Genomic DNA, 23436 nt, shown 5'->3' with positions numbered 1-23436 from the left:
GTCATGATCTCAGGGTCCTGGGATCGAGCCCCACATCGGGCTCTCTGCTCAGCAGGGAGCCTGCTTCCTCCTCTCTCTCTCTGCCTGCCTCTCTGCTTACTTGTGAACTCTGTCAAATGAATAAATATAATCTTAAAAAAAAAAACACAGTAAACAACCAGAAAGAAAAGCAAACTTTTAGTTTTTTCCATTAAAAACTATACTTGACTTTACAGAGATTACATATATATAATTAAAATTATAGGGGCGCCTGGGTGGCTCAGTGGGTTAAGCTGCTGACATCGGCTCAGTTCATGATCCCAGGGTCCTGGGACTGAGCCCTACATCAGGCTCTCTGCTCAGCAGGGAGCCTGCTTCCCTTCCTCTCTCTCTCTCTGCCTGCCTTTCTGCCTACTTGTGATCTCTGTCAAATAAATAAAAATAAAATCTTTAAAATTAAAAAATAAAAATTAAATATTATTATATATAATTTTAATTATATATTTAACATATTAAATATATAAATATATTTACATATATATTTATATATTTACATATATATTTTTATATATTTAATATGTTAAATATATAAAAATATAATTTTAATTATATATATGTAATCTAGTAAAGTCAAGTACAGTAGTATATTCAGTCAAGTATATTTATATATATATATATAAAATTACTGAAATAGCCACAAATCTCATAAACACCACCAGAATGAAGAAAGAAAAATGGAGTGATGCCTGGGTGGCTCAGTCAGTTAAGTGCCTGCCTTGGGCTTAGGTCGTGTTCCCAGGGTCTGGGATCCAGCCCTGCACGGGGCTCCTAGCTCAGTGGGAAGCCTGCTTCTCCCTCAGCCTGCTGCTCCCCGTGCTTGCTCTCTCTCTCTCTTTCTCTCTGACAAATAAATAAATAAGTTCTTAAAAAAAAAAAAAAAACCTGAAAACTTACAAATGATAATACAGTGAGGCTTTAGAAGTTTTTCTCACTTCCATCCACCTGCCTACCATAAAAAAGATAATGCAAGCATGAGAATATCTTCTCACATAACTGAAATCAGATGTTGAAGGAGTAGGTTAACAATAATCTAACATGTCTTCAAATTTTAAAACTTAACAGGGTGCCTGGGTGACTCAGTAAGTACTTAAGCGTCTGCCTTTGGCTCAGGTCATGCATGATTCCAGGGTCCTGGGATTAAGCCCTGCATGGGGCTCCCTGCTCAGTAGGAGGACTGCTTCTCCTGCTCCCACTCCCCCTACTTGTGTTCCCTCTCTCGATGTCTCTCTCTCTCTGTCACATAAATACAATAAAATCTTAAACAAAGCGAAACAAACAAATAAACCAAAAAAAGAACAAAAAAAAAATGTAAAACTAACAAAATTACCAGTCATGAAGCTTATCTTTGAAAATCTCTTCTAAAAACTTAACATCATTTCATGTCTGCAGAGGACTTTGGTGCTATTATGGGAAGTTCAAAGTTACCTTAATATCTATTAGGACCAAAATCCTTTGTTCAATTAAAGAAGCAAAATTATTATGCAAAAACAGATTAACAAACTATAGTCCCTTTTCTCACCCACCCTTAAATGTTAAGTTAAAAACAAAGTGAAGGGCGCCTGGGTGGCTCAGTGGGTTAAGCCGCTGCCTTCGGCTCAGGTCATGATCTCAGGGTCCTGGGATCGAGTCCCGCATCCGGCTCTCTGCTCGGCAGGGAGCCTGCTTCCCTCTCTCTCTCTCTGCCTGCCTCTCCAACTACTTGTGATTTCTCTCTGTCAAATAAATAAATAAAATCTTAAAAAAAAAAAAAAACAAAAAAAAACCAAAGTGAAAAACCTATACCTTCCCACGCAGAGAAGAAATCTGCTCGAGAAACAACATGGAATTCTGTCTGGTATTGTTTTTTGTCAACCCTCTGAACTAAGGAGTTAAAGAAATGATAGAATGGTGACTGTGAAACAATACTACTCCTTAAAACCAGTCTGGTGGTCTAATTCACAAGGTGCTTAGATTAATTTACTAAAAATTTTAACTGTAGGAATTCACAATTGCTCCTTTTCTTAAGGAAAAGTAATTTTCTAATGCTGAAAATACACCAAGAAGAAAGTGCTTCTATGAAGAGCATCCCTAGAAACTATCAGAAAAAGAGATTTGTAAAAACCTTAATTTCTACACAAATTTTAAGAACACTATGCTAGTGTTCCATTTCCAGGCAACAATTTCTTTTTATATAAAATGTTCTGTTCTTAGGTGTATTAAGAAAAATCATTTGTCTTAAAAGAGAGTCTAAAATATGTTGAATATTTGCAGATATATGAGATGGCATTTGTATTTACTGAAGTATATAAGAAGATACAGTGGACTGCTGCTTATCTATGCATCCTGCCAATGGCAAGAGAAACGTGTACATTTCAGGAGTCTGTAAATTACTCTGTTTTTCTCCACATATTCCTCACATTTCTCTATCCTCCCTACCCTATTAGCAATAAGTAGCAATATCATGCCTATTCTAGAAGCATATAGTACTTGAAGGAGAATTTTTTCCTTTTGAAAGTTGCACAACTTCTCTTAAAGCCATGGCAACAAAAAACATACTGAATGTTATTAAAGGGGAAAAAAAACCCAGCATGGTCAAATATCTAGATGTGGAGGAAACATTCCAACACTCCACTTGACAAAGAAAATGTAATCTAAAATGAACATGTAAATAAAAGGATACAACTCAAATTCAATATCCGACATATAGCAGGAGGGTAGATCTGATAATTTTATCATCTGCACAAATTCTAAAGCAGGGCCATAATAATGGAAAACCTAGGAAAGAAATAAGATTATGTAAACTTTAAATTCTATAAATAAAATAAAGGCAAACAAATTAGTGATTAGAGTTTAAAACTTTAAAATGGATCTTCAAAAGCAGGTGTTTACAAATTATGCAAGCCAAAAATTAAATCCTTTATAGCAGGCAAGAGTTTTTTCTATTTTAATTCTGTCTTTCAGAGTAGAGACATAGACATTTCTCAGTAACTGAAAAGAGTTTTGACAGACAAAAAAATGAGTCCAGAAAGAGACAAGCAAAGGAAGACAAGAGTTCTCAACTTTTTGTGATTATTTTCAGCAAGACAGACAGGTGGCCCAAGAGGCTAGGATACCGAAGAAACCAGACTTAGAGGATTTGCAAGACTGAGAGAAAGAGAAGATTCTCCAGGATGAACTTAGATTGAGTGGTATGATGAGATTAAAAAAAAATCCTTGAAATAAATGCTGAAGAAGTTAACAGCGCTAGTGAAGCCAAGTGTCCTAATTAACAAAGACAGCTCCACTCAGAGAAATAAAATTGCAGTATTTCTTTGGGCAGAGTCTAAAACTAAGCTCCCAGTGAGCTAGCGAAGGAGGACAAATATTTTAGAAGTGGAGGCTACAATACTTCCCAAGAAGGGCAAAGAATAACAAAACCATCTTGAGGAGACTACCCAAAGTTTTAAACTTGAAGAAAGCAGAGTAATTTCACCATCTATAATTCTGTGTATATTATGTGTACATAAATACACACACACATATATATACAGTATATGTATACACACACAGAGAGACAGAGAGAGAGAGAGAGATGGTACCCTAAGATTCCTGTCAATAGCAGCAACATTTAAATACATTATTCATACTTAAATGGCGTACCACGAAAGAAGAGACATTGAGGTCATCGATCTTACAATCTTTAGAAAAGAATCTAATATTCCTGTGAAAGATGGCCATGGTAGGTTACTTAAAGTAAGCAATTCCAAACAACTATCGGGAAATATGTTCCCATCAGAAATATGCCCTTTTTTGTATTACACTTTGATCAGAAAATATTACCCATTGATCTGACATCCTTGTAACTTCAAGGACTATTGTTTTGCACATTCTTGAATTGAGTCTTTTTTTTTTTTTTTTGTCTTTTTAAAATTTTTTTCTAACTGGGTCTTTTAAAGTGAATTTCTAAAGGCTTCTATATAAACACCTCTTCTTATGTTATTTTTTCAAATGTAAAAAAAAAAGTCAACTAACTAAACCCTTTTAAATTGTTGTATTTCATATTTATTTACATTTTAAGAATGAATCTATGGAGATATGGGATACAACCTAATACTTATTAAACTGTGAATGAAGGTACTGTGATCCCTTTCCTCAATTAAGCTTCATAATAACTTTGTAAGGTACGTATGTTACTGTCTTCATTTCACAAATGAGTTAGTCAATCTCTGCAGGTTACAACGCCTTAGAGGTGACGGAGTCAGATTTCAAACCCAGGTCTACCTAACATCAAAGCCTGTTCTCTTTCCAGAGTATCATATTCCCTCCACACTGAGTCTCAGAAAGTTCCCATAGCAAAGGCCTCACCAAAGGAAGTTTCAGGCCTATAATGATCTAAAGTTAGGATCATTCCATTTTAAAAATAAAATAATAATAGTTTTGCCAACATTCAATGATGATAACATAGTATAATTTAAGTGCTTAATTATAATTATAATAATAATTACACCAGTGAGCCCATTTAAGCACATATATTAGAAACAGTAATTTCAAGAGTCAAACATGTCTTTTAAGAACAAAAATGTGCATGAATGAATGACTGCAAAATGAATTAAATATAGATTACCTTTGGTAAAATATTCTTATCCTTTGATGGTATTACCTTTTTGGCAAGAATGCAAGGATTTAAATTAGATGTACTAAAATTCTTAGGTGTGACTCCCTTTAAACAAAATTCAGGAAAACTAATTTCAAATCCAAACTGAAAAGAAACCAAAAGAACACAGTTATAAATACCATGAATAAACTTGCAAAGACCAATACATCTTATTGCAATGTAAAAATTGAGAAGAAAACCACGAGAAAAAACATTTTTTTAAAATATTTTATTTATTTGACAGAGATCACAAGTAGGCAGAGAGGCTTGCAGAGAGAGAAAGAGGAGGAAGCAGGCCCCCCGCTGAGCAGAGAGCCTGATGAGGGGCTCTATCCCAGGACTCTGAGATCATGACCTGAGCCAAAGGCAGAGGCTTTACCCCACTGAGCCACCCAGGTGCCCCAAGAAATAACATTTTCGATTCCTCAACTCAAAATGTGGTTCTTCCATTTATGTACACATCCTTCCTGTTTTAACTTACATATAGATCTTCTCATGAAAAGGTCTCCTCGGCTCTATACCAGCCCACAAGAGTATACTAAGCCCATTCTGTGCAACCACAGAGCCAGACAATCTCCTTTACATATACTTGTTCAATATCTGGCTTCCTATCACTTCCTATCACTTCCTATTAACAGCGCTTGTCTGTCTTATTTAAACAAATTCTTAGGACAGGGCCTAACACATAGTTTGCTTTCAAAATAAGTTGTTGATGAAAAGATCAATTCCTGCAGAAGCAGTATTAGTAGGGGTACTCATAGTAATGGTAACAATGATACTAACATTTAATGAGTGGTTACTTTGTGCTTTACATAATTTAACATTCATAAAAATCTATAAGATAGGAGCTATTATGATACCTATCTTACACATGAAAGCAACTGTGGCACCAAAAGGCTAACTATTACCCAAAGTGTCACACAAAACTAGCAAGAAATAGAGTAGGTATTTGAATGCAGACAATGTAACTCCAGAATCTATGTCTTTAATCATTATAATGCCTCTACCCTAAAAGCTATTCTCCACCAAAACAAGTGATTTCAAGTTCTACACACATCTTGTGGCGATATAAACATTTAATTTCCTATTCATAAAAGAGTAAAAGAATCACATGAGGAGAACTCTGCCATTATTTTGTATATGCAAACATGTAGTTTCAAAAAATGTATACAAAAACAATTCTAGCTAATTCTATCCTATACACTTCCAGATGGCTATGTGGTTTGTTTACATTAAAACCACTTGTACAGAAGGATTACCTGCAGACTGGTATTTCCTAAGGTAAGGATGAGACAGCATGTAAATCAGCAAGAAGGACCCAATCACATTAAGTCCTATTGTCTTATTAGAAGTTTTATTAAGCCATAGTCAAGGGTGAATTGAAAAGGAAAAAAAATCTAGTAATTAGTGCAATAAATCTTTATAGAAACACAAGACTCAACTCATATTCCCAAGTCACCCTGAACAAACACTGAGAAACTTTATGATTTTTGGTATTTTTTTTTTTAAAGATTTTACTTGTTTATTTGTCAGAGAGAGAGGGAGAGCACAAGCTGGGGAAGCAGCAGGCAAAGGGAGAAGCAGGCTCCTCACTGAATAAGGAGCCCAGTGTGGGACTCGATCCCAGGACTCCAGGATCATGACCTGAGCCAAAGGCATATGCTTAACCAACTGAGACACCCAGGTGTCCCAAGAAATTTTATTTAGTTTTGCCTATATTCAAAAATATGTAAAATACTAGATGCATGCTTTAACAAGCACACAACTTATAAAAGCCACTAAACATATTCATTCATCATAAAAGATGCCAAAATAGAATTGGAACCTCATAGAAATTTAAGATTAGAGAAGTTAAACTAATCTAATATTTTCATCTTGTAGTTGAGAAATCTAGGATCTTGTGAGGTCAAAAAAAAGTTATTCAAAATCAGAGAGCCGATTAGTAGAAAGTAATGAACACTTAAAGTAGTACTACAACAGGGCATCTGGGTGGTTCACTCAGTTAAGCGTCTGACTCTTGATTTTAGCTCAGGTCATGATCTCAGAGTGGTAAGACTGAGCCTAGTACTGGGCTCTGCACTCAGTGAGGAGTCTGCTTGAGATTTTTCTTTCCCTCTCCCGATGTCCGGGCTGCTGCTCCCTCCCACTCTCTCCCTAACAATAAATATTTAATCTAAAAAAAAAAAAAAAAAAAAGTGGTATTACAGTTAAGAGATGTTCTAAGCAGGTTTCTAATAGTCTATACATGTAATGAAATAAGGCATCTTGGATCAATGACATGAACTCAACTAATGTCAAATTCTGTATTTTTTAAAGAATCTTATATTCTAGAGTTGCAGTGTCCAAAAGATAACCATGGTGACTATATAATTAAAATAAAGTTAAAAATTCTATTTGTTGGTTGAAATAATCACTAATGTAATCACACATAAAGTGCTCAGTAGCACTATAAAGCCAGTGACTACTGTATTATTAGCACAGGCAGAACATTCCTATTATCACACAAAATTCTTAGAGCTATTCTAGAACATCTATATGAGGTACATTGTCATTCAAATTCATTTCAAGTATCTGTGCTGTAAATAAAGCTAAAAGGCCTGCTTTACAAACCGTGATAACTGAGAAATCCACTTACCTTTCTTTCCCATATCTGAATCTTTCCCCTCCATAATTCCTTTGAGTCAATAGCATTTTTGAGATCTTCTAAAGATACAACGTTAGCAGAGAGGTATTCTGCAATTTTCTGACAATTTCTACAAATAAAAGATTATGATGGTTAAATACAGGGTTTTATATCTTCCTTTGATTTAACGGTTATAGTTAACTATAATCCTAACAGGCAAAAATGCAAAGTTTCTATCATGGCTTTTATCTACTAATATTATAAAACATTCCTTAAGTCAGTCTCTGAGGGAGTCACTATTACATGTCTGTTTAATCTCATTATCCTGTTAAGAGGAATTACTCTTTTTTTTTTTTTTTTTAAGATTTTATTTATTTATTTGACAGAGAGAAATCACAAGTAGGCAGAGAGGCAGGCAGAGAGAGAGAGGGAAGCAGGCTCCCTGCTGAGCAGAGAGCCCGATGTGGGACTCGATCCCAGGACCCTGAGATCATGACCTGAGCCGAAGGGAGCAACTTAACCCACTGAGCCACCCAGGCGCCCAAGAGGAATTACTCTTAACACTACAGATGAAGGAACAGATTCTCCTATTACTATTTATTAGCTGAAGTGTGCCTGATATATACACATGTACACAGATACACAGACTTAGTTATCAGTCCTTTATCTTCAAAGGGAGAATGGTGCTCCTAAAATTTTTCTCCTACAGCTCTGTATGGAATTGCATAGAAGCACTTACCACAGATGATGATGGCTATTAGCATTCCTAGTTCTCCCTGTATTTCAGTGAACTAGATCAAATCTCGCTTTCTTAACTCATCAGCATCTATTGCTGTGCTTGGCATAAAGTCAGTGCTCAATAAACACTTGTTAAATGAATAAAATCATGAAGTTAAGTCCAATTGAATACTTTAAGGATACAATTAGTCCTTACTAAAATATAAAACATAACAGTACATACTTGTTTCTACATTTCACATAAAACAAACAAGTAACAAATCTTGTGTATCCCTGTATCCAGGGTATTCATCCTGGTGCTCAATGGACAATATGTACCTATTTAAAGGCACACAGTGTGTTTAGATAATTAATGCTCAATAATAGTTATAAAACAGCACTGATGATATTTACTAAAAACTTAAATGTCTCAGGACTATAAAGTACGAAACGAGAAAAATCTAGATTCTTCTCAATAGATAAACCTCTAAGAACAGTATGACATAAAACTATCTTGAAATCTAAGTCTGTTAAAAACAGGATACCATGCTAACTGTAAAAACAGAAACACTGTGAGCAAATACGAACAAAGCAGCTTACGTTTCAGAGTGATTTCCTGCTATGGTAACCTTTGCTGAATACCATTCCTTCAGATGTTTTAGTGCTCCTACAGCAGGCAGACAGTCTTTCAATCTAGGAGGATCTTTTTCAGAAGGCAACAGTACTATATCTGTCATTGCTCGACCTAGAAAGAGAATAAGGCATTTTCATAATTTTTTTAAAAATCATATATGTCTCGGGGCACCTGGGTGGCTCAGTGGGTTAAGCCTCTGCCTTCGGCTCAGGTCATGATCCCAGGGTCCTGGGATCGAGCCCCACATCGGGCTCTCTGCTCAGCAGGGAGCCTGCTTCCTCCTCTCTCTCTGCCTGCCTCTCTGCCTACTTGTGATCTCTGTCAGATAAATAAAGAAAAAATCTTTAAAAAAAAAAAAAATCATATATGTCTCAAAATAGTACTCTAAACACTGAATTTTATGTTTATTTGGAAGACAAAGAAGGATTTTAACTTTAACTTCTGAAATTCTTTAAAACAAAACATATCTTTAGAAGTTCAAAAGTTCTAAATGTTAATCATTTGATTTAAAGGCATGTTATCTTTAATAGCTAGCATATACTAGGAAACAATGGAGTCTATCATAATTACTTGCCAATTATGTGCCAGTGCTTAATTATATATGTTGCTCTTGAGATCACCAATGCTATTGTTGTACTGAACAGAGAAAAAAACCTGGGCAATTTCAGTATATTTTTCTACACTTAATTTACACAAAAGAGAATGAAGTAATATAAAATTATAAGGTTCAAATACATTATTTCTTTTTATAGGACAATAAAACCCTCAGAAAACTCAGTTACACTGACAACATCATTAGCTCTTAAGGAAAAAAAGTATAATTACATGAAACTTCACATTTTATAAAATTATAAATTTGCCAAAGGACCAAGATAATATAAATGAAACAGAAACCAAATAGAAATTTGATAATGGGGGCGCCTGGGTGGCTCAGTGGGTTAAGCCTCTGCCTTCGGCTCAGGTCAAGATCTCAGGGTCCTGGGATCGAGTCCCACATCGGGCTCTCTGCTCAGCAGGGAGCCTGCTTCCTCCTCTCTCTCTGCCTGCCTCTCTGCCTACTTGTGATCTCTCTCTGTCAAATAAATAAATAAAATCTTAAAAAAAAAAAAGAAATTTGATAATGAAAGCATTCTAATTTGCCAAAACAGCAACTATATATTTCAACACATATTTTTAATTTTACACATTTCATTTAAAAAACTGATGTTTATTTATCTATGTATTCAGTTATTTTCCATACGGGACCTTTACACTAAAATAGGATCTTGAATATAAGGATTAGATGGTAAGCTATCAAGTCCTTCATGGTATCACATATGCTTTACTCTTCATCACATACTCTGCTCCCAGTACAATACATTACATATAATAGACACAACAACCATTTGCCTAATAAATGACCTTCAATGACGACAATATTCAAGAAATCTCTTCAAAATTATTTATAGATGCCAAACTGTACTGAGCTTTAGCTGTCAGCTGCGTGACTGACACAAAGAAAGATAAATTTAAGACAGAATACAGTTTTAAGAAAAGTATGGTGCAGTATTTCAAAAAATATGCTTTCCATTATAGTAGAAAAAAAAAGGCGGGGAGCTCTGTAAAAAAAGATGTTGAGTAGGGACACCTGGGTGGCTCAATCAGTTAAGTGCTGCCTTCGGTGCAGGTCATGATTCCAGGGTCCTGGGATCGAGCCCTGGCTGCCTGCTCAACTGGCAGCCTGCTTCTCCCTCTCCACCACTTGTGCCCTCTCTTGCTGTCTCTCTTTCAAACAAATAAATAAAATCATTTTAAAAGACAACTGACTAAAGGGCTTCTTTTATCGTATAACATTCTACTCGATAATGTATACAGTGACCTCACATCTTATAAGAATGTTATCCAAACGATGTAGGTTAAAGAACTTCTTTCTCCTAGAGGTGTTCATAGGACTAGTATTCTATAGAACATACTGTGGAAAACAAGGGTATGTAGAGGAAACATTCCTCAGTAATAACTACATAAGGAAACGATGGGTATTTAATTCTCTAAGTTCTAATTTTTGTTTAAATAAAAACAATTATGAGAACTATAATGTCTCAGTAATATACTTTATTAAAGTAGTGGATTGTGTTTTGTATCAACTTCAATTAAAAAATTATTTTTCAGAGCACGTGGGTGGCTCAGTAGGTTGAGCATCCATGGCTCTTGATTTCAGCTCAGGTCATGATCTCAGGGTCCCAAGATGGAGCCCCACATTGGGCTCCACACTGGGTGTGGTGCCTGCTTAAGATTCTCTCTCTCTCACTCCCTCTAAAAAAATTTTTTTTTTCATTTTGAATTTTGAAATTAGAAGTGAGAACACTAGCATAAAGACTGAATTTATCACTCATTCACAGAAAGTATAAGATAAGATATGAATTATTGAAAACAGTCAGAAAATATTACCAGGAGCAGGAAGTTTATCGGACAGCTGATGCAAATTTTCTGCAGATTCTTCATATAGGCTAAAATAAAAGGGTAAGTTAGAAAAACACATCCTCACATTACATATAATAATAATAGGTAATATTAAATGGACCATGTGCCAGATACTATTAAGTATGTTAAATGCATTATCTTATGTGATCTTCATGACAATCCATGAGACACTACTACTATTATTATCCTTAAACAAATTTGCTTCAGTCGCATAACTAGTAGGTGTAGAAGCTAAGATTTACACACTGAGTCCAAGTTTTTAGCCACACCATCAAAAACAAACAACACTAACAAAACGGGGGTGGGGGGAACCTCTAAATTATACCTAGTATATGAAACATAAATCCTAAGTAATAGACCAAACATTTTTCTGAACCCTAAAAGTAAGTATTGCTAAGGGTTTAATAAAGAAGGATACTGCTTTTCTCTGAAAGGCATAAAATAGCCCCAGTTGGAAAATATGATGATGTCCTCCAATTCCTCAAAATCTTTTCATTTTATCCAAATGATGATTTTTTTCCTCAAAAATTCATAAACATAAACATAAACATAACATAAAGTTACTTAAATCCTTTGTCTAGAAAACTTAAGGTATCTTCTGATAAAGTATAGTTTTCAAGCTCCCTCTTGTGGAAATAATTATTAGGTCACTTACTAGAAATAATTACTCACCATCTGTTAATAATGGTGGGAAAACCTGGGATGATAAAAACTCTAAGAGGGGAAGGCACCTTAGAAATCACCTGAAAGGATCTCAACACTTCATGAACGAGAAAATAAAGGACCAGAGAAATGGAGTGACCGGCCCACCATCATGTACCTAGAAACCACCTTTAATGACCCCTGGTTCAATATCTTTTGCTCAGTTCTACAAAATCTCCTTTCATTAATTGTACAAACAAATATAATTTGAAAAGAGGAAAACAGAATTTTTAAAGTGTCCAGTAATTTACAGAAATATTATAATACATGAATCCTGCAAGAAACAGAAGTGGGCTTTGTAATGAAATATTATAGAAGACTAAAATGAAAGGTACTAATGATGAGTTCAAGATGGGACATTTCATGAAGGAAAAAATAATCACAACTTTTGTCACCTGGACCAACTTGTATATTGTACCACAATTCAAAAGACCTGAAAGTGAACCCAATCATCTATACAATCCTCAGGAACTACGCATTTTAAAGTGTCTAAATGTTCAAGATATATATAAATTGAAGAAATCATATATTTCAACCTCAAATAGCAAAATGAAAATCACATTTTTAGAGTGAGTTTGAATGCCAGTTTTTAATTTTAAATAAAGTTTCTATTTGAGCTCTTAAAATTTATAATCCCAGGCAGAATTTATCTTTAGGAAAATAACATATTAATGAGAGTATCACTTTTTATGATTCCTGCAATTTTGTAAGCTTAAGAAACTAAACATTTTCAGATGCCCAGTTTTCCAATTTAAATAGTTTTATTCAAATAAAAGGCCCAAATTGCCTATCTTCCAAGATAAAGAACTGACAATTTCAATTAACTAAAATTGCCTTCTGATAGCTGCTAAAACATTTAACCTTCACTCTTGTGGCTAAAATACTGTCTAATGTTAAGCATTTTAAAGATTCTATAGAAAGAAAAAAAAAGACATTATAGAAATATATTATAGAAAGTAAGATATTGTAAGCATACTCAGCCAAGGATAATGATTCTCTGCTATTACTATCTTCTTCCTCAAAACACTCAGCAGTCAGACATTCTTCAATATTTGTTTGAAGCACATTTTCAATTTCATCATTTTCTATATCAAAATGTATCTCTTCCCAGTCAGAACTGCAAAACTAACACATGAAAAGATTGCATTAAATGATGGGTTCTTGAAATTATTTATATTAACAAAGACATTTGCTAATGGCTATTTTTGCATTTCTGTTACCTGATAAAATCCACATATTGCCTGCACTGCAAAGAACCACCTCTTGGAACCGGGTATGCCACCTACAGAACATGCTTGAAAACAAAACAATGCTTATCAGAAGAAAGGCATACCACAAACAAGCAGATGTTATAGCATATATACTTAGAGAATTATGTAATTTTTGATACATACTACATAGTTAAGATATGTGTGTGCATATATGCATTTACAAATACATAACATGGGTCTTTTTAAAATCCCCCAAAATTCAAACAGAACAATCTGCCTGATGAGCAAAAGCATTCATTCACAATGAATACTTTTATTTTGTCAAAATCAAAACCCATACTATTTTATTCATCATTTTAAACACTAAAATTTACCCCCCAAAATACACCCACTCACTTACTATTGAGTCACACAAAAGTGTGTCAGTCATTTTAGGAAGAGCGATTCCCTCTTCAAAGACCATGAAGGTCTGATTCATCCCGGCTAGGGGGAGAGGAGATAAAACTACAACCTAAACGTTGGGAAGATTCTCTTCTTGGAGACCGGAATGTTACATGAGGATATGAAGTTAAGAGTCATCCCCGGGATGCTTGTCCATTTAGAGCCACAAAGAATGTAGAACTATGTAAAGAAACTGGATTCCCAGGAGGGAGGAGAAATGTGGTAACTGAAGCTTAACTCATGGGAGCCAGGTAACACGGTAAGTGCTTATTACCACTTTCTGCCAACAGCCTCAGCAAAAGATTTTACCTCCTACTTCATTAAGAAAATAAAAACCATATTAGGTAATTACTCCCAAACAGGCCATCAGCAAACATAGGACACTATTCGCATTCCCACTAGTCTTCCCTCATTTCTTCCTGGGACTACATGAGGAGCACTGCCCTTTCAATTCAAAGTTATCCCTCAGTCTTCCAGAGATCCCAAACTCTGATTAGATTATCTTTCTTGCACCTTCCAGCTCTCCTTTTCTGTAGTTCCTTCCCACTAGCATTTAACTTTGTACAGATATTCCTCAAATTATTGAGGAATATCCATTTCTTTACTTCAAGGATAAACTGGAAGTTTTGCCAACACTTGACAGTCCCTATGTCCTCATCACATTTTCTACTGCCCTCTAAATCCATTTCAGTCGGTTTTTGTTTTTGTTTTTTGTCTCCAACATGCCACTGTAACTACACCCACAAAGGCATGTTACTAAATGTGACAGTTTTTACTGCTGTTGTTACTTGACCTTTCAACTTAAGAGTAAGAAAGGAATCAAGGATGACAAAGTTGTCATCTTTCTCCTTAAAACACTTGGAACCTATCTTTCCAGTTGCTCCTCATGCCTTTAAAAATCAGTGCTCAGTTCCTTTAAATACTGGGATTCAGTTCAAGATTTTCTGCTCTTTTCACTGTCCTTAAGCAATCCCATTCTTCCTCATGGCTTGAACTGATATCTATACACTGATGATTCTATACTCTTTTTTTATCTCCAGCCTTCTGAATTCTGAACACATGTATCCAACTTTTAAAAAACATTTTTACTTTGACATTTTAAAGTGTTTCCATGTTCTAAACTGGACAGGTCACTAAATGCCACCATTTACAGTATAGCCAAGCCTGGAACCTATTATCACTCTTTTTTTTAAGATTTTATTTATTTATTTGACAGAGAGAGATGACAAGCAGGCAGAGAGGCAGGCAGAGAGGCAGGCAGAGAGAGAGGAGGAAACAGGCTCCCTGCTAAGCAGAGAGCCCGATGCGGGGCTCGATCCCAGGACCCTGAGATCATGACCCGAGCCGAAGGCAGTAGCCCAACCCACTGAGCCACCCAGACGTCCCCTATTATCACTCTTGATTGCTTTCTCCCTTTCCCCTTCTCCTAAACCACACCAGTGTAACACTCAGTCAGGTGGATTCTACCTCTATAATTTCCTTCAGATCTATCCATTTTCCTCTACCCTGACTGCCTCTCTCATTTCTCAGCTGGTCTTCTGCAGCAGCCCACTCATAACTACACTCTTCTCAACTCTGTCTACTCTGCTGTAGCCAGACTACTTCACTAACACAAATGCCACCACGTCTCCTCCTTCCTTAAAGCCTTTAATGTCTAATTATTGTTATGAAAAAGTCCAAACACCCTGACATGATTTACAAAGTCCTCCACCTAGCTATGCCTACCTCTCCAGCCCTAGCTCAATTATAATCATACTACACTTTCAGTTTCTCAGACTTGCCGTATTACTGAAAGCAGTAATGCTCCCAGGGTAAGAAATTCAATGCGAGCAGTTCTTTGCATGGTTCCAATAAGCAGATTTCAGTTACCATGGTTTCAATAACTCCTGGTCTCCCAAAACATGGTTCAAACTCCAGTTACCAAGGCTTATTAATTAACCATAATCACATAAAGTAAAACTTCACTGCTAGCTTCTCGGATCGCAAATCACTACATAAATCAAAGATGTGTATCACGATCAGCGACCAATCGCATTGCTACTGTCCAAGTTTGCTGACTGATCACTGCACATCTGTTATTCATTCAGTTCATATGAATAGAGGACAAATGTGTAATTGTGTTTCCTTGTTTTCTCCCAGTGATAAATCTACGATATTTTACAAAAATAGGTAATAGGAAGAGGAAATGGGCAAAAGGAAAACAAAAAACAAATAAAATCGCAGCAAAAAAACCCACAAAAAGTGGTAATGCCAAAAGTGATTTTCAAATCTAATGTAAATAGATTCTAGAAATAGCTGCTGTAATAAAAACATTGTGACACAAAACAAACTGAGGGTTGCTGGGGGGGGTAGGGAGAGGGTGGTGGGGTTATGGACATTGGGGAGGATATGTGCTATGGTGAGTGCTGTGCAATGTGTAAACCTGGCGATTCACAGACCTGTACCCCTGGGGATAAAAATATATTATATGTTTATAAAAAATAAAAAATTAAAACAACAACAACAACAACAAAAACCACATTGTGACAAAAAGAACAAAAACGTTTCAGAGAAAATGACGCTGGCAAATACCTTTGAATTAAAGGAATGCCACAACATTGAAAGTGCAAAGGATAAAACCTCAGAAGCCAATACAAACTCAGGAGTACGGCAATTCACCAAAACATAGAAGAGATGCTCACTCTATATCCTAAGTTATACGATGACAAGAAAGTGACAAGCACTGTTCAAACTACTCTGGATAAAGTCTTTACAAAAAGAAAAAGAAAAAAGTTTAATTCTCAATGCTTTTAATGCTTCAATTACAGCCTATGAAATAAGTATAAGTTTTACTGTGGGTTTTTTTCCCTCCATTTCCTCTACATGTATAACCAACAGTGAGAGAGTTTTTAATGTTTTGACAAAAAAATGTCATGGAACAATTGTGATTTTTGTCCCGTTGATTTTATATTAGGATTGCTTTGCATGGCTTCAGCGTGCAGTCACCGACATAGGCTCAGATTACTGGGCAAACAAGGACTGAATGGATAAGAAATGTCTATCCACCCAAATAGGAAGTGAAAGTTACCGTGAGAATTCCTAGAATGCTCCCAAAGCTCTTTAACATATACTTTCAAGGCACACGTGAAAAATCTTTCTTGCAGTAATAGTACTACTGACGTAAATCATACCAACTTGAAAAATTAATGAGTATTACGCAATTGGGCAAATGGACTTGGGAAATACAAAAACATTAGAAATAACTTCCCAAGGGTGACAGTTTAAACCTGACAAACTAGAGGTTCTCTAATGAAAGAAGACAGAAAAGAACAGGCAGTCCAGTCACGAGAATTACAACATTATCAAAATGAGCACCCTATCCTAGCATCTCGAGAAGCTTCCTTTAGCTTGTAGGCCTTGGCCTGTTTTGCTTATCTCTTTCTCTGAGTCTTTGCATGACACTCTCAGAGGCCAAGAAGAGGGAGTAAAAGAGAAGATATTGATTAAAAAAAAAAAATAAGCTGATGGATTTGTATAATGTCAATAGAAACCACAGGAGAAAACGTTTTTTGTGGTTTTTTTTTTTTTTTTTTTGAGAAAAAGATTTTTACAAAACAAATGGTGGTCACAAAAGACAAATACTTAGAAAAATTTAAAACAGATAAGAATGGAGATAAGATCATTGTGCTTTTAAGAGAATCAGTAAGAGGTAAGGGTGGAAAAAATGGTAAGAAATGGATGTAAAAACATTAATAATGTATGTGTACTTAGGAAAAAATTGCAAATCCTTCTTATAATGCCATTTAACCCTATTTTATATGGATCTAAAGATGGGCAAGAAAATTCTATAAAGGGAACAAAAGTTGGGCGCCTGGGTGGCTCAGTGGGTTAAGCCGCTGCCTTCGGCTCAGGTCATGATCTCAGGGTCCTGGGATCGGGTTCTTTGCTCCGCGGGGAGCCTGCTTCCTCCTCTCTCTCTCTCTGCCTGCCTCTCTGCCTACTTGTGATCTCTCTGTGTCAAATGAATAAATAAAATCTTTAAAAAAAAAAAAAAGGGAACAAAAGTTAAGCTGAGAACCTAAAATAAATTTCATACAACTTAATTTCATTCAAGCAGCAACGAGAGGGATTTTTTTCAGTTTTCAGTTCAGTTTTTTCAGCCACTATCCCAGTGGCTTATGCACAGTCAACAAATATCTCTTGTACCTTTAAGTGATCAAATTCATTACATTTACTTCCAGTACAAAGGCACAGTCAGAGAAATAAGAGGTTTCTGTTACACTTACCGGGAAAAGTACTATCTTCTGGATTCATTGAAGCTCTAATGCTTCTTTTCAGGAGATGATAAACATTTGCTGCTGTTAAAGCTGAAAAAGCAAAGACATACTAACTCATTAGGCTCGAGAGTTATGCAATCTAGGCATATTCCAATTTCACCATCAGAGACTCTCAAGAATATGTGGTACACATAAAAATTTATGTTGTACATAAAAGAACTACAAACTATCTTAGTTTCAATATAATAAATTAAATGCAAACAGAGAAAACAGGAAAGGTGTCCAGTTTGTACATGCTAGTCAGTTAACAGCAATCCAACAATCTCCCCGAAGAATTTAAAGTGGAGAATAGAAACTGTCACAATACTCTGTACACAACCACATTCATTTTCTCCTCAAAACGCTTGCTCAGTCAAAACAAATAAAATGCAATACGGATTACAGACAGAAACACCAAAAGGGAGTGCAATCTCAAACGGTTACAACTGTTTTTAAATTTACCATTATTATTTTTTTTTTTTAGCTTAGTTTATGTGTGGGATGTCTCCTCCCATTAGGATGTAAAATCTAGGCGAGTAAGACCCTTTTCCATCTTGTTCCTTTTTGCATTACCCGCCTTTGGAACACACAGGAGGCGGAAACGCTACTGAATGCATATATTTCCAACAAGCACACATTCCACTGCTAAGGCGCAGAGAATTGTTCAGTTAAATTTTTACTGTGCTAAGAACTTGAGCGCTGGAATTTTGCATCCACACATCTGTCCCTGTTTTTCCATGAAGATAACGACATTTGCCAGCCCTTACTGGGCCGACCGCAGAGAGAAACAAATGCCCGGGAGAACTCGAGATAGGTCCCTCCCCTGCAGAACTTGATCGCAAACTTAAATTTCTTCCCTCCCCGCAAGCCGTTCCCGCTCATCCTCAGCCCCGCGCTTACCCGGCAGCTTCTCGGTACCCTCCACGGACGACCCTCCAGGCCCATGCTCCGCCTCCCCACCTGCTGCGGACGGGACTTTTCCTTCCCCCCAGATCACAAGGAGCAGGTACCGATCCATCTCCTCAGAGCTGAACTACTGTGTCAAGTCCCGCTTTCCACATCCAAATCGTCGCGCGCTACTGATGTACTTCCGGTTCCCTTCCACTTTAGGTCGGCTGGAAATTGTGCACTTTCCGTCTGTTTGCTGCAGCTTTTCCGGCCGGTGGGTTCTTTCGGGGAGTTATTCTTTCTGTAACCGCATTATTTGCTCCTTTCATAATGAAACTGCTACCATGGGAAGATTGGAGGAGACCCAGGAAGAGCAGAGAAGCCGACGAAGCCTGGCTGACCTAGGAACTGTCATGCTTGGGTTTATACGTTTCCCGCCGGGCCAGTGACGCTGAGGTCTGGCCTTGATCCCGAGGACAGGACGGTGCTGTTCCTGGGGGAACATGTCCAGTTTTTCTAAGGCTCCACAGGTGAGCTCGAAATCTTGTAGCTTGAAGGAATGCATTACTCCGGCAGAAGGAAGGCAGTGGCTTAGGTGGACTTAGTGATGCTGAGTCGGTAGGAAAGCTTGAGTCTCTGGGCCAGGATGCCTCGGGAGAGCACCAGCGAGGGTCGTGATTGTGGCTGCTGCTCGTCGTGCTCTGGGCGCTTCTTCTCTTTTCAGCCAGGACTTTTCTTGTCTCCCCGCTCCCCGTCCCCGGATAGGGTATTCGGAGAGAAGGTCAGAGTCATAGGGTGGATCAGACAGGGGCATTGTGGATCATGGTGAGGATTTTTTCGTTACTGGGTAAAACGAGGATCCGCTGAAAAGAATTGGAGTCAGGGAGTAACGTGATGTCACTTAGGTGTGAAAAGGGGCGCTCTGGCCGCTGAGCTTAGACTGTTCAGAAACGGGGATTGGTGGAAGAATCCGTCTGGAGACCAACTGCAGTAATTGAGGCTAAACGTGATGGTGGCACAAACCAAACTAGGAACAGTGTAGTGTTGAGAAGCGGTCAGGTTCTGTTTGAAGGTGGAGGCAAAAGGATTTCCTGAAGGATTGAATGTGAGCTGACAGCAAAAGAAGAAACCGGGGTTACCCCAAGGTTTTCTGTTTCGGTGAGGGGAAGGGTGTGCCCTCAGCTGAGATAGGGAATGCATAATATTTGGGGGTCCCTGGGTGGCTCAGTCGGTTTAAGCATCTGCCTTCAGCTCAGGTCATGATTCTGGGATCCTGGGATCGAACCATGCATTGGGCTCCTTGCTCAGCAGGGAGCCTCCTCCCTCTCTCTCCCTTCAGCTGATAACATAATAACATGATTATCTATGTAAAAAATCAGATGGAATCTAAGAAAAGCTATTAGATCTGATAAATAAGTTTAGCAGGCTGCTGGTTATAAGACCAACATGCGAAAAATGAAGTGCATGTCTATAGCAACAGTCAATCAAATTTAAAAATACAATGCTGTTTACAGTGGCATCAAAATATACGAAATACTGGGCGCCTGGGTGGCTCAGTGGGTAAAGCCGCTGCCTTCGGCTCAGGTCATGATCTCAGGGTCCTGGGATCGAGTCCCACATCGGGCTCTCTGCTCAGCAGGGAGCCTGCTTCCTTCTCTCACTCTCTATCTGCCTGCCTCTCTGCCTACTTGTGATCTCCGTCTGTCAAATAAATAAAATCTTTAAAAAAAAAAAATATATATATATACACGAAATACTTAAGAGATAAACCTGACAAAAGATGTGTGAAGAGAACAAGATAGAAACTAGAAAAGTGAGAGAGGAGAAAAACAGAAATGGTGAGCAGTTTAGAAGCGGATTTGAAGTTTGTAATAAAACTTAAAGTAAAACCAGTTAGTCTTGTTGTATTTTTTCCAGCATTTTTCAGCAACTTATTATATGCATAGAGAAAACATCTGGTTGAGATCTTTCTGGGTTGGAATTTTCTTAGAATTTGAAGTTACTGGTGAGTACCGCAAAGACAATGGTGTGTGCCTGAGGCAGCTTAAAAATGTCTAAGCAGCTATTTAAAATTTAAGTTTATTCAGCACCATCCGTCTATACTTGTCTACCTATTTTCTGTTACTGTATTCTCCCATGGAATTGAACTTCTGAATAGTCTTCAGTTCCCACTTGGTCACTCATCTTTCCATTTAATATGTTTCAGTCTCGAAACAGTTTTGAAGACCTTTATAAACAGTTTCTACTTTCATAAGAGTTTCTCATTACCATTCCAGAAAATGCCGTAGTATAAAGGAAAATATATCTTTGAAATGTTTTAAATAAAGCATCATTGGGAGCACCTGGGTGGCTCAGTCATGAAGTGTCTGCCTTCAACTCCGGTCATGATCCTAGGGTCCTGGGATCAAGCCCCACGTCGGGCTCCCTGATCAGCGGGGAGTTTGTGTCTCCCTCTCGCACTCCCCCTGCTTGTGTTCCCTCTCTTGCTGTCTCTCTGTCAAATAAATAAAATCTTTTAAAAACTTAAATAAATAAATAAATAAATAAAGCATCCACATTGCAGATAGAAAAGCAGTCAGGAAAAATTACTGTGTTTAAACTTCGTAGAACGAAAAAAGAACCTCCTTTTCCAGAAATAGAGATGAAAACAAAACCAAAAAAAAAAAAAATTTAATTAAGCAATCAAAGGATCTTTTTGATCTATTACTGATGTTAACTGCAGAATATTATGTGGTAGTATATAATAATAAATTTGATTATTTCCATTTTAATTAGAATTTTCTTTGTTTTCTCTCTGTCTCCACCCCCCCCCCCCCCCCAGCAATGGGCCACTTTTGCTCGGGTTTGGTATCTTTTAGATGGGAAAATGCAGCCCCCTGGCAAACTAGCTGCTGTGGCATCAATTAAACTTCAAGGATTGCATAAACCTATATACCATCAACTGAGTGAGTATCATTTTAGATCTGTCACTAGTAACCATAATTTTCATCCCAGAATAGAATTTTGAAGAAATATGCCAGAACTACTCCTGAGGAACCTCTTTTTTTTGCTACGATCCCTTATTCCATTCTTGCAAAAAAACCTACTGGGGCACTAAAATGAGTTTGGTTTATTCATAAAAAAACCATACAGACCACTTTGCCTGAGACAACCCCATTTCATGCCATTACAGTAGCAAATTATCAGAAGCCCTCCTTTCATTCTCAGATATCCTGATTGGGACTATAAATCAGATGTTCACTCTTACGTGTTTCTTCATATGGTTATGTGCATTTGAGTAGAGTTTCTGAAAATGAAGAAATAAGTTTGCCCTCTCTTCTAAAAAACCTTTTTCTCTAGAAAGATGGATAGAGCTAACTCGACAGGAAAAGTTTACTGTTTTTAATTGATAAATTTGATTTTCTGTAACCTTTTTCCAAAACAAAAGAAAAAAGTTGTGTTGATACTAAAAGACTTCTTATTACATGTTTTGATTGATTTCACTTAACCTGGCAGTTCAGGGACCATCCAGTAAGATCTAGGTGTCAACTCTTACTGTTCCATCTTTTTTGACCTGTCAACAACATTTTTTGCAGTTAATCATAGTTTTAACTTTTTGAATCATGAAGTTGTAAATAAATCCCTATTTAAATATAGGTAACATTTTTAAAGAAAATCAGCAGTTACAATGACGAAGTAAACACACACATTCTCAACATTTGGGTTATTTCCAATATTTTTTCTCATTACAATCAATATTACTGTCAGCATTCTTGTACCTTTTCCCCAGTGCATATGTGGAAGAATTTCTCTAAGGTGTGTCTGCAGGACAGGAGTTATTGGGTTCAAAAGTGTATGGGGAACTAGTTAGTCTTTATGCTGATGTCCTAGAGAATTTGTATTATCCCTCCTCTTCAGTAACACTTGATGTTTTCATTCTCTTTAAGTTTGACTACTCTGGTAGATGGGAAATACACTCTCTTGATGGCTTTGCATTGTTCTGATTGCATTGGTGCTGTGTATCCTTTTCTCTTTATTGGCCTTTTATCATTTCTTTTGTGAAATGTCCGTGTCTTTTGATCATATTTCCACTGAGTTATTGGCCCTTTACATTTTTGTAACTTTTATTGTGGAAGTTTTCACATTTTCAGAAAAGCTCGAAGAATAGTACAGTGATTTTATACCCTCCAGCCAGATTACAGTTATAATTTACCACCTAATATATATGTTATATTTAATACATAATTTGTCATGTAATTTTTTACACAATCATTGGAAAATAAGTTGCAGATGTCATAGTAAATCCCCCTGAATGCTTCAGCTTATGTCTTCTAAGAATAAGAATAGTTCCCTATATAACCAAAAAGCCATTATCACACATAACAAAATAAACATGATTTAATTGTATAGTTTAATATCTGGTGCATTTTCAAATTTCTTTAGTAGTTCCAAGAATGCTCTTTATAGCTGTGAATTTTTTTTAGATCAGGATCCAGCCAAGGTTTATGTATTGCCGTCAGTCGTTATGTTCCCGTAGTCAGTCTATTTGTTTATTTATTTATTAAGATTTTATTTATTTATTTGACAGAGAGAGAGAGAGAGACAGCAAGAGAGGGAACACAAGTAGGGGGAGTGGGAGAGAGAGAAGCAGGGTTCCTGCCAAGCAGGGAGCCCGATGTGGGAGCTTGATCCCAGGATCCTGGAATCATGACTGGAGCGGAAGGCAGATGCTTAATGACTGAGCCACCCAGGCGCCCCTAGTCTTTTTTAATATAGAATAATCCTGTCTGGAGTGCCCGGGTGGCTCAGTGGGTTGAAGCCTCTGCCTTCGGCTC

At 37.0% G+C, this 23436-nt stretch overlaps 2 protein-coding genes across 5 annotated transcripts in view; one reads left to right on the top strand and one right to left on the bottom strand.

Moving 5' to 3' along the window:
• Positions 1-18802, bottom strand: part of MTBP (MDM2 binding protein) — a 75873-nt gene extending 57071 nt beyond the window's left edge. For 3 of the 4 annotated variants that reach the window (XM_032316324.1, XM_032316325.1, XM_032316326.1), the window contains exons 1-10: positions 18635-18802; positions 17705-17785; positions 13008-13081; positions 12764-12912; positions 11053-11111; positions 8592-8736; positions 7287-7404; positions 4622-4756; positions 2699-2793; positions 1822-1894 (exon numbers count right to left, since the gene is read on the bottom strand). In XM_032316324.1, the coding sequence (XP_032172215.1) occupies positions 1822-1894; positions 2699-2793; positions 4622-4756; positions 7287-7404; positions 8592-8736; positions 11053-11111; positions 12764-12912; positions 13008-13081; positions 17705-17785; positions 18635-18752 (1047 nt within the window). In that variant the 5' untranslated portion in view covers positions 18753-18802. The remainder of the gene's footprint in view (positions 1-1821; positions 1895-2698; positions 2794-4621; positions 4757-7286; positions 7405-8591; positions 8737-11052; positions 11112-12763; positions 12913-13007; positions 13082-17704; positions 17786-18634) is intronic. The other variant, XM_032316327.1, reaches the window with a different exon arrangement.
• A 67-nt stretch (positions 18803-18869) lies between these two features.
• The window catches only part of MRPL13 (mitochondrial ribosomal protein L13), a 47919-nt gene continuing 43352 nt past the window's right edge, over positions 18870-23436 (top strand). Inside the window, exons 1-2 of the mRNA XM_032316329.1 lie at positions 18870-19152; positions 21444-21567. Of these exons, the coding sequence (XP_032172220.1) occupies positions 19126-19152; positions 21444-21567 (151 nt within the window). The 5' untranslated portion in view covers positions 18870-19125. The remainder of the gene's footprint in view (positions 19153-21443; positions 21568-23436) is intronic.

The sequence above is a fragment of the Mustela erminea genome, chromosome 16 (assembly GCF_009829155.1).
Source record: "Mustela erminea isolate mMusErm1 chromosome 16, mMusErm1.Pri, whole genome shotgun sequence".
NCBI lineage: Eukaryota > Metazoa > Chordata > Mammalia > Carnivora > Mustelidae > Mustela > Mustela erminea.
This window is presented reverse-complemented; position numbering and strand designations above follow the sequence as displayed.